This window comes from Chiloscyllium punctatum, chromosome 23, assembly GCF_047496795.1.
Source record: "Chiloscyllium punctatum isolate Juve2018m chromosome 23, sChiPun1.3, whole genome shotgun sequence".
NCBI classification, from domain to species: domain Eukaryota; kingdom Metazoa; phylum Chordata; class Chondrichthyes; order Orectolobiformes; family Hemiscylliidae; genus Chiloscyllium; species Chiloscyllium punctatum.
This window is the reverse complement of record NC_092761.1, coordinates 91542475-91554858: the sequence shown is the minus strand read 5'-3', so window position 1 is coordinate 91554858 and position 12384 is coordinate 91542475. Positions and strand designations below refer to the sequence as shown.

At 40.9% G+C, this 12384-nt stretch overlaps 1 protein-coding gene across 5 annotated transcripts in view; it reads left to right on the top strand.

Moving 5' to 3' along the window:
- Positions 1-12384, top strand: part of LOC140494250 (cell surface glycoprotein MUC18-like) — a 200824-nt gene that overhangs the window by 143317 nt on the left and 45123 nt on the right. For all 5 annotated transcript variants that reach the window (XM_072593494.1, XM_072593491.1, XM_072593493.1 and 2 more), the window contains exon 7: positions 7135-7256. In XM_072593494.1, the coding sequence (XP_072449595.1) occupies positions 7135-7256 (122 nt within the window). The remainder of the gene's footprint in view (positions 1-7134; positions 7257-12384) is intronic.

Sequence of the window (12384 nt, the reverse complement as noted above, 5' to 3'; positions counted from 1 at the left end):
ATAATCATCTGAAACCAATCCCATTGGGCTGGCCACACACTAGGGATGCCCAAGTTGCCACTGCCAAAGCAAATCTTCTTCGCCCAGCTCAAGGAAGGCAATTTGAATAAGAGGAGGACAAAGGAAATCCTTCAAAGACTCACTGAAGATTTCCCTCAAGAAATACAAACTGGCATTAATGTCTGGGAAACCCTTGCTCAAGAAACTGAGTTGATGGAGCCTTCTGTATGAAGGGTCACAATTCTTCAAGAACACCCATCAGCAGAAGGATATGCAGAAAGGGAACTTGATAAAGGAATGCTAGTATTCTTGGGACAAAAGACCAGTTCCACCTTCTAGAAACATGTGCAAAATGTGTGGTTGGAAATGTGGCTCTACAATTCGACTCATCAGACATGCAGGAATTTGCAGGTGGACAGTGAGTAGGACATTCTACAACTGTTATAGAATATTCACAACACCTCAAATGTTCTTTATCCATTTCTGTAAAAGACACTATTAAATATTTTATACTGGTCAATTGTTTCAGATTTCTGGTATTCCATTGCTATCATGGTAAGGACATATGGGTATCATGGATGCAGCTCCTCAGGCATTTTGTGTGATTTCGACAACTGTTGGATTTTCAGTCATTTGCCCCCTTTGTGAGTATTAGTAATAAGCCTCCCTTGAGTGCCAGAAAAAAGGTGGGAATCTTGAACTCTCATTACCATCTGGATTGTAGAGGCAGAAACCTTCATAACATTTAAGAATTAATTTTGATGTACACTTGCAATGCCAAGGAATGCAAGGCTATGGGGCAGGTGCTAGAAAATGGGATTAGAATAGGTAGGTGGTGGTTTTTGACTGGTAGACCTCTGTAACTCTATGATATTGGCACCAGCCACAATAAAATAGGAGAACCAGCAGGGATGAGTGCAGGCTACATGCTGCATTTTACAAGCGTCCCTCTTTCCTTTAAGGGCAAGGGACCATAAAGTTAATTAGAAAATTGAGGGACAAAACTTAACTCTCTCTCCAATGGTGAGTTTAATGGTAGGGCAGCTTTCAACTGGGTATGAGGATGCTGGCTAGGGCCCTGATACCTTTATTTCCGGCTCAGCCAAGTCCTTGGCAGGAAGGCTCATAGACAAAATGTTGGAGAAAATCTACATTATTGGACAGGTCCTAAAGATTTCATTTGTACTTCCTCCCAGTTTGGACCAAGAGATATGACAGTCTTTGTAAACTTGAATTGACTGCTATATCAGTATCACATAATTATGTCATTGTTACTGTTTGTAGAGCTAGGCTGATCTTTATGGGTACAGATGTAAAGATAAGACCCACAAGGGACATTTCTGACATTGGCAGAGATGTGCAGGAATAACTACAGATTATATTTTGTTTTTACAACCATGTGACAATAGGATCACAGCGTTCCAAAGATTAACACATTGAAATTCGTCTGAAGCCATCCATCATTTTTAAGTTGGGAGTAAAGAAGCACGCTTCATGAGTTTGAGGCAATACCGTCAATTTTATGACTTGATCTAACTTCAATGAGTAAATAAATAAACTTTATGCCAACTGCAAGAAGGGATATCTTTCAAAAATATGAATCCTCATTTGTCGTGAGTTTTTATGGTTCATTGAGAGGAGAGAGATTTCAAAAAGACATAAGAGGCAAATTTTATTTAGAGGGTGGTTCACGTGTGGAGTGAACTTCCTGAGGAAGTGGTGGCTGCAGGTACAAGTATAATGTTTAAAAGACATTTGGATGGATACATGAATAGTGAGTGTGGTGCTGGAAAAGCAGAGCAGGTCAGGCAGCATATGAGGAGCAGGAGAATCAATATTTTGGGCATAAGCCCTTCATCAGGAGCCTTTCCTGATGAAGGGCTTATGCCCGAAACATCGATTCTCCTGCTCCTCAGATGCTGCCTGACCAGCTGTGCTTTTCCAGCACCACATTCTTGACTCTGATCTCCAGCATCTGCAGTCCTCACGTTCTCCTGGATACATGAATAGGCAAGGTTTGGAGAGTTATGCGCAGGGGCAGGTAGGTGGGACTAATTTAGTTAGGATGACATTTGTCTTGGATTGGTTGAACTAAAGGGTCTGTTTCTGTGCTGTATGACTCTCTCACTCTGTAAATAGAAGCAGGAATAGGCCTTACTGCTGCTTAGGAATGCTCCATCATTTAATAATATCGTGACTATCTGAAGCATATGTGCAAAGTAGACCACAAATTGTGAATTGTATAGTTTGTCCCCCCTCTTTTAGTGTCTCAAGTATTCCAATTTACAATCATAGAATCCCTAGAGAGTGAAAGAGGCTATTCAGCCCATCGAGTCTGTGCCAACAGTCTGAAGATCAACCCACCCAGATGCAGCCCTCTACCCTGTACCCATGACCCCACAGTTCCCATGGCCAATCCACCTAACCTGCACATTTTTGGACCATGGGATGAATCCAGAGCACTCATTAGAAACACACGCAGACATGGGGAGACGTGCAAACCTCAAAGTCATCCAAGGTTGGAATTGAACCTGGGTCCCAGGCACAGTGAAGCATCATACCACCACTAAGATTCTATTATTAGAATCATAGAATCCCTACAGTGTGCAAACTTGCCCTTTGGCTCAACAAGTCCATACCAACCCTCCGAGGAGTAACCCACCCTGACCCCTACCCTATTACCCTATATTTTACCCCTGACTAATGCACCTATCCGGCACATCTTTGGATTGTGTGGGGGGGATCCAGAGCTCTTAGAGGAAACCCACACAGACACTGGGAGAACATGCAAACTCCACACAGTCGCCCGAGGCTGGTATTGAACCAGGTCCCTGGCTCTGTGAGGCTGCAGTGCTAACCACTGAACCAATGTACCGCCTGTATTCTTCCATGATGATTCTATGATTCTATTTAAAAATAATCAGCAAGAAAGCTTTAATTTTAAGCAAAGTTGAAGAGTAGTTTATTACACAATTGCTGAAATTTACTAACTAAAGAAGTGATAGTTATTAAGTAAAGTGCAGGTGCAAAGATTGAAATACATATGGACAAAATATGCTGGTAAAGATAAGAGTAACATCAGTCTCATATTGATATGGGCCTCTTAACTGCTTGAAGATTCCCTTTCAGAGAGAAGGGGTTCAAAGCTGGAAGTCAGAATTTGTCTGCTATAATGTCTTCTGTAGTCGAACATTTGGAGGTTTTTCCTATGGGTAGACTGAGCAGAACAGATTCTGCAAGAGAGTGAAGGTTCATTTATTTCAGACGTTTTCAACCAGTGTGCTGCAGCATGGCGAGAAATGTGCCTCGACATTCTTGGGAAGCAGTGCCGCTCCGTGTAGATGTGGAAGTAGGAAATTGCTCACAATGCAGCCTGCTTATTGAAACAACCGTTGAACTGACCTGCCTACCCGGATACATATCCATGTTAGCAAAGACTTTAAGGTAAATATTTTGGGATTTTTTTTTAGTTAAGCCACCAATCAAAATCTAAGAATAGATTCTGAGAAGAAATAGGAATGTTTCTTGTCAAAAGAGGCAATTCATTTCCAAAGAATGAAACATCTGAAGCCAAAGATAAAAGAGCAAGAACAATTCAGAGTCAGGACAATGAGAGCTATCTGGCCTTTGGATATTCATAGACTGAGATGCTGCTTGCCTCTTACTTGAATGTTGCAACTACAGAGAGAAGTTGGCAAATTCTGTGCTAGTACAAATTTAAAAATCACACAACACCAGATTATAGTCCAACAGGTTTATTTGGAAGCACTAACTTTTGGAGTGTTGCTCCTTCATCAGGTGGTTGTCAAGACAAACACCTGCTGAAGGAGCAGTGCTCCAAAAGCTGGGGCTTTCAAAGAGACCAGTTGGACTATAAGCTGGTGTTGTGTGATTTTTAACTTTGTCCACCCCAGTCCAACATCGGCTCCTCCCTATCGTGCTGTTACAAAGTTAACGTACCAATTACAGACAATCTCTTGCAAACAAACACCTGCCTCAAAACCTTAAGAGAACAAAATGTCATGTGCACCCAACATCTGGAGTGTGTGCAGTTATCAGATTAGGCTCTAGAGACGAGTTACCAAGCTGTCTTCAAAGCGGCCCTATATTATTGTTGAAACATTAATCATGCCTGCATGTAAAAAAAAACCATAAGTGTGATGTGAAGAACTGATGCTGCAAAAGAGATTGTCAAAATTCCACTCTCTGATAATATAGTTAAACAATGAATCGACAATGTCAGCTGATATCAAGAAGGTGCTTTAAGAGAAGCTAGCTACTAGTTAGAAGTTTACTTTGCAGATTGCCGACTCCACAGGTATACGCAGACCCTGCAAGCTGCTGGCCAGTGTTCAGTGTGTTGATGGGAATTCCATTCAAGGGAATTTTTCTTTTGTAAGGAGCTACCAAGGCATGCGACTGGTGAAGAAGTATTTTGAGTAACAGCTGCTTGAGGGTAAGCAAACGTGGGCCACGTGTTGGAGTATTTGCACTGATGGAGCAGCACCCATCAGGAGAAAGTCCAAGGGTTTGTCAGTAAGGTGAAAGAGCAAAATCCTAACATTCACACCATCAATTGTACCCTCCACTGTGAAGCTCTTGTAACTGGAACAATGTCACCAGAAGTTTGATTTCTGCTTCCCCTCAACAAGACTATGACTGGATGCATGACTTGCTTGCTTCAATGTCTTCGGATTCATCACAAAAGCTGGTGTTAAAATACAAAGAGGAATACCCAGACGGACAGTACGATGAGGCTGAAGTCTGGGGAGATGTTCTTGTATATGTTTTGGCGGACTGCAGTACATGAGTAGCTGATGATCTCTGATTGTGTTGTTGCTGTACTCTTGCTGCTTTGACAACATACCTGAGCAAACTAACATTTTTAACACTGGCATATGAAAAGTAAGCTCCTCCTAGAATGAAAGGGGATCCTATGAAAACATCTAAGATTCTTGGAGGACTTGCTGGTGTAGAAGTGGCGAGGTTGTTTCTCATTGTGAGACATTCTAGGATCAGAAAGTGTTCTCTGAAAGTAAGGGATCACCTATTTAAAACAGACAACAATGTTTTCTTCTTATCCAAGTCATTAATATATTGTATATATATATACACACACACACACACACACACACACACACACACACACACACACACACACCGCACCATCGATAATTGTAACCCAGCACTGTTTACTGAGGCACTCACCTGGTTCTGGTTGCCATCTTAAAAATGCATCCTTTATCCCAACTATCTATCTTCTATTATTTGGCCCATTCTCTATCCATACAAGTATAATTTCCCAACACCATGGTCCCTTATTAAGTAGCTTTATGTGCAGTCTCTTATTAATTTAACATATGGAAATGTAAATATATTACGTTCACTGGTTCCCCTTTATTTACCCAGTTTGTTACATCCCTAAAGAAGTATAATAAATTGGCCAGGCATAGTTTCATCTTCATGAAGCAATATAAACTCTACTCGATTCATTTGTTTTTCTAAATGCTCTGCTATTACATCCTTTCTAAAAGATCTAATATGTTCCCAATGACATGTTAAGTTACCTTGCCCAGAGTTACCTGGTTTTTTTGGTCTCCCTTTTTGAATAAATGTGTTATAGTTTCCAGTTCTCTGGGATTTTCTTTCCCGAAATCTAAGGATGCATGGAAGGTTATTATCAGTGCATCTGCTATTCTGTAGCTATTGTCTTTAAATTCCAAGGATGTAATCCATTAGGTTCAGGGTGCTGATCAATTGTTGGATCCATTCGTTCCCCAAATACTTATGCTTTGGTGATGTTTATTGTGTTTATTTCCGCCTCTTCCCCCACCCTACCCACTCCTTTTAGCGCCTTGATTATTTAGTATTTTTGTAAGGGTATTAGTATCCTTTTATCATGAAGACTGTTGCAAAGTATTTGTTTAACTTTTCTGTAATTTTCTGGCTCTCCATTATTATTTTCTCGCTTCATTTTCTAAGGGGCCTAGGTTTTTTTATGCCTCTGTCCCTTTCTTCTTGCATACTTACAGAAGCTCTTAGTATTTGTTTTTAGTTTACAAGCAATTGCTCTTTCTCCCTTTGGTCATCTTTTGTCGACTTTTAAAACTTTCCCAATCCTCTGATTTACCTTTTACCCTCTGCCACTTTGGATGCTTTTCCTTCAATTTTGTACTATCCCTACCTTCACTGGTTAAATATGGTTCAGTTATCCCCTTCCAAGAATCTTTAGTCCTTACTAGGATATGCCTTTGTTAAAAGTTATGAACTTTTTATAAAAAATGTCTGCCATTGTTCACCAACCCTCCTTTCTGTTAAACTCCTTTCCCAGATCGCTTCCACCAACTCTGCTCTCATTCCCCTGTAATTGCCCTTATAAAAGTTTCAAATAGCTGTTTCCAATCCACATTTCTCACTCTCAAATTGAATGCTAAATCAACTATTTTGTGGTCATTGTAACCTAGGCAATCATTTTTTCTGAGATTGATTATTAACTTTGTCTCATTACACATTGTCAGATCCAAAATAGCCTACTCCTTGGTTTGATCCACAATATATTCTAGGACACTTTCCAGAATACATTCTATGTGTTCTTCTTTGTGGTTACCTCTGTCAATTTGATTTTTCCCCACCTACATGAAGATTAAATCATCTATAATTAATTTACTGCCTTTTTATATGACCTCAGTATTTACTTTCTATCATAAAGAACAGCTACTGTTAAGGGGCTATAATCTATTTTCAGTAGTGTTGTATTTCCCTCGTTATTTTTTATTTCTACCCATATGAATTCTACATCTTCTGATCCAAGATTATTTCTGGCTAACACACTAATTCCATCTTGTATTAAGCCACCCCACCAGCCTTTCCTTCCTGCTTGTACTTTCAAAAGATTATGTATCCTGAATATTTAACTTCAGTCTCCTTCTAACCATGCATCAATAATAGCTATATTCTCATCAGCCTCTTGATCCCCCACTACATTTGGAGGGTTTTTTTATGTCATTATTTTAATAATGCATGCACAATATTTCTTTAACTGCTTTACAGCAGTGAGACTTATGAGCAATGTCAGCATCAGTTCTTCTGTCTACTTCACAATACCAAATCTTTCTATTTTGACTCCTCCACCAGATCCAACCGAAAATGTGGAATTTCTGTATCGGCCCAAGATATTGAAGGAGACAGATAATATGATACTAGAGTGCAAGTCCGATGGCTCATCTTCTGTTGAAAACACCTTTTACAGAGTGCGGGTGAGGAGCTGTTTGCTGTCTGTGTTACATATTTGGGTTTTTAAACAAGAAGTATAAAGTTTAGAAGATCATCGGGGAAAATTGACCATTTTAACAAGGAAAACAATTTCTCCCTCAACCCACTTTTTTTTCCCTCTTCCTTAAAATTGAGAGCTGAGTTGAATATGTTATTACCAATGATGCCTCTAAGCTGCATTTGTGAATCCAGGCATTGATTTTCAGCAGTTACATTTTAGAAGTCATACATTATAGCAAAACTTAATTCTGACCCTTCCTAATATCCACAGTTTCTTACAGAATGAGTTAGCTAGTTTTTTGAGAAAATATACAGAACACCACAGGATATGGTCTTCGCTGGCTCGAACAACATTTCTTGCTCTTGAGAAGATTCCTGAATGCTGCTGTCTTTTCTAGTTACTGTTAGGAAAGGTGTTCAGGATTAGATTAGATTAGATTAGATTCTATACAGTGTGGAAACAGGCCCTTTGGCCTAACAAGTCCACACCGACCCACTGAAGAGTAACCCACCTAGACCAATTTCCCTCTGACTGATGTACCTAACACTATGGACAATTTAGCATGGCCAATTCACCTGACCTGCGCATTTTTGGATTGTGGGAGGAAACCTTATGACACTAAAGTGAAACAATAGCCATACGGTTCCAAGTGAGAATAGTGTGTGTCGTACAGGGAAACTTGCTAGCACTAGCATTCCCTTGCATCTGCTGTCTTTGCCTAAATGGTAGAGGTCTCTTGTTTGGAAGGTGTAGAAGGTGTAGAAATAAGAACATTTAGCTGTTCTATTCACACCACTGATCACTCTTGCCCACAAACTGCCAAACTACTAGTGCAGAATCTAATTGAAGTGCCAACAGTGTTTTGGAAATTATTCTACAGAAAGCATTTGGGAATGTATTGTTTTTGAAGATTCTAAAGTATTGTGTGATTTGACATATCTGGTCGGCATGGATGAGTTGGACCGAAGGGTCTGTTTTTATGCTGTACATCTCTATGATTGTATGACAGTTTTAAAAGATAACTGATACAATAGCTAGTTAAAACATAAGAGGATTTGATCTTGGCTGAGTTTCCTCAGTGACACAAAGAGCAGAAAGAAAGCTAACATAATTCTCAAGCAACAGGAAGCAGCTGCCTAACTAAAGATGACAGTGCCTGGATTTAAAATAGAATGCACAACAGAATAAAATAACTTGTTTTGTCCAAACTGCTTTCCCCTCACTCTCCCATGGGCTCCCAAATCACCACCCAGCCTTCCCATCACTCTCAGCCAAAGAGGCTGGCACATGGTTCAGACCTATTCTGCCCCTCTCCCGTAGCAGTCCATCCCCTCACAAGCACTCCTGGCCTCCATCTCCAGCTCTGGCCTTTGTCCCATTCCAGCTGAGTCCCCAGCTATCACCGCATCCAAACCTCCTTCAGCAGTGTGACCTCGCTGACCACATCTGTTCATGCATGGCAGCCATGGTGTATTATAGAACATAGAACATTACAGCACAGTACAGGCCCTTCGGCCCTCGATATTGCACCTGTCATACCAATCTGAAGCCCATCTAACCTACACTATTCCATGTACGTCCATATGCCTGTCCAATGATGTCTTAAATGTACTTAAAGTTGGCGAATTTACTACCGTTGCAGGTGAAGCATTCCACACCCTTACTACTCTCTGAGTAAAGAAACTACCTCTGACATCTGTCCTATATCTATCACCCCTCAATTTAAAGCTATGCCCCCTCGTGCTCGCCATCACCATACTTGGAAAACGGCTCTCCCTGTCCACACTATCTAACCCTCTGATTATCTTATATGTCTCTATTAAGCCACCTCTCAACCTTCTTCTCTCTAACGAAAACAGCCTCAAGTCCCTCAGTCTTTCCTCGTAGGATCTCCCTTCCATACCAGGCAACATCCTAGTAAATCTCCTCTGCACCCTTTCCAAAGCTTCCACATCCTTCTTATAATGCGGTGACCAGAACTGTACACAATACTCCAAATGCAGCCGCACTAGAGTTTTGTACAGCTGCAGCATAACCTCATGGTTCTGAAACTCGATGCCTCTATTAATAAAAGCTAAAACACTGTATGCCTTCTTAACAATCCTGTCAACCTGGGTGGCAACTTTCACGGATCTGTGTATATGTGGACACCAAGATCTCTCTGCTCATCTACACTCCCAAGAATCTTACCATTAGCCCAGTACTTTGCATTCCGGTTACTCCGACCAAAGTGAATCATCTCACACTTGTCCGCATTAAACTCCATTTGCCACCTCTCAGCCCAGCTCTGCAGCTTATCTATGTCTCTCTGTAACCTACAACATCCTTTGTCACTATCCACAACTCCACAACACCACCGACCTTAGTGTTGTCTGCAAATTTACTAACCCACCCTTCTACGCCCTCATCCAGGTCATTTATAAAAATGACGAACAGCAGTGGACCCAACACCGACCCTTGCGGTACACCACTGGTAACTGGACTCTAGGATGAACATTTCCCATCAACCAACACCCTCTGTCTTCTTTCAGCAGGCCAATTGCTGATCCAAACTGCTGTCTCTCCCACAATCCCATTCCTCCGCATTTTGTACAATAGCCTACTGTGGGGAACCTTATCGAAGGCCTTGCTGAAATCCATATACACCACATCAACCGGTTTACTCATCTACCTGTTTGGTCACCTTCTCAATGAACTCAATAAGGTTTGTGAGGCATAATCTACCCTTCACAAAACCGTGCTGACTATCCCTAATCAAAATTATTCTTTTCTAGATGATTATAAATCCTATCTCTTATAATCTTTTCCAACACTTTACCAACAACTGAAGTAAGGCTCACTGGTCTATAATTACCAGGGTTGTCTCTACTCCCCTTCTTGAACAGGGGAACCACACTTGCTTTCCTCCAGACTTCTGGCACTATTCCTGTAGACAATGATGATTTAAAGATCAATGTCAAAGGCTCGGCAATCTCCTCCCTGGCTTCCCAGAGGATCCTAGGATAAATCCCATCTGGCCCAGGGGTCTTATCCATTTTCACACACTGCAGGATTTCTAATACCTCTTCCTTGTGAACCTCAATCCCACCTAGTGGATAATCATTCCTTCTGATCTTGCAACATTTCCCCAAAGACTGTAAAGCCTCTGGATGTAGGTTGCTCGCTGAGCTGGAAGGTTCATTTCTAGACGTTTCGACACCCTAGTGGGTAACATCTTCAGTGGGCCTCCAGGCAAAGCACTATTGATGATTCCTGCTTTCTATTTATATGTTTGGGTTTCTTTGGGTTGGTGATATCATTTCCTGTGGTGATGTCATTTCCTGTTCTTTTTCTCAGGGGTTGGTAGATGTGTTTGTCGATAGAGTTAGACCCTCTATTTGCTCTGGCAGCTCATTCCATACACACACCACCCATTGCGTGAAAAAGTTGATCCTTAGATCCCTTTTAAAACTTTTCCTTCTCATCCTAAACCTATGCCCTCTAATTCTGGATTCCCCCATCCACCCCAGGGAAAAGACCTTGTCTATTTATCCTCTCCATGCCCCTCGTGATTTTATAAACCTCTATAAGGTCACCTCTCAACCTCCTACACTTAAATATGCAGGAGCTAAGGATAAGTGGAGTTTAGTTGTTGTCTTAAGTATAGTATATGTTTCCTGTAACAATTTCCCGCCTTGCACTTTGCCAGTTTGCCCAAATGGAATTGCTGTCTTTGCCCAATGTACTTTAGTGGCCCTGATAATACAGTAGGTAATACACAGTGTATTGTTATTATAATCTAACTTTCAAACATAAACCTCCTGCTCTCGTGCAGGACTGCATGACTGTTTCATTTACCATTGAACCAACAAGAAAGTCCAGTTTGATTAATAAAACACTTTAGGCTGGATTTTCATGTTGGACAAGGGACTAATCCTGTTTCCGTTGTCAGTCTACTGGGCTCCGTGATGCAGCAGTCCTAGGGTCTTTGTTAATTGGCATTATTTTACAACAGACCCAAGGCAGTGATGGAGGTGGGTAGAGGTAGATCCAGAGCATTACTTCTGTTTCATTCCTATGCAGATAGGAGAGACCAGCATGGAGGAGGTTTGAGCACTCTAATGCTACCAACAAATATGAAACATGTCTTTAAATATCACTTTCTTAAGGCTCTCCACACATCTCAAATCACAGTGTAACCTGCTGTCCCTTTAAATGAGTCCTAATAGGGAGTGGCCCATTTTCCTCTCTGACAATTTACAGTGACCCTGGTTCAAATATGATCTCAATTTCCATCTTTCAGAATGACCTCCTTACTTTCCACAATAGGCTGTGTGGTCATAGCACCAGCATTACATTAACTGCTATCATGTATCAGTGGAATTCTCAGCTGTCATGTAGTTCCTTTAGGGGCTATACTTAGAAGAAGGAAGTGTTAATATTGTCTGTACTCCAGTAACAGATTAGTTAAGAGTTTTTATTCTTTTTAAGTTAATAGGATATGTAAATCTGAAAGTGAATCCTCTTAAGATTTTGTATGCAGATCCAGTTCCTTCAAGAACACTTGATGCATTTTACTTGGCGCATTACTTGTGTTTTACATCTTACTTTCCACAACTGAAGCCTTTTATGTATCAATCTCATTTTCCCTCCAAGTTTGGGGAATTTTAACTTTAATATAGTTTGGGAGAGGCAGACAAGCGCCTGTCAGAAAGGCAGTGTATTTTTGGAGTATGTTTAGGATAGCATCCAACAGCAATATTGATAAACTTAATATATGAGCAGAATTGTGGCAGATGGAGTTCAATGTAAGCAAGTGTGATCTATCTATTTGGACTGCGAATGGATAGATCAGGGCAATTTCTAGATAGGTTGAAGTTAAAAACAGTGGATGTCCAAAGAGACTTGGAGTTCATTGCATAGATCTTTAAAATGCCACAAACAGGTGCAGAAAATAATCAAGAACGCTAATGGAATGCTGGCCTTTATATTTAGTGATTGGACGATTGGACGACAAGGATGCAGAAGTCATGCTGCAGTTAAACAAGTGAGTCAGACTTGGGCAGTTCTGGGCACCACGCCTTAGGAAGGATAGATTGGCCTTGGAAAGAATGCAGTGTAGGTTTACAAGA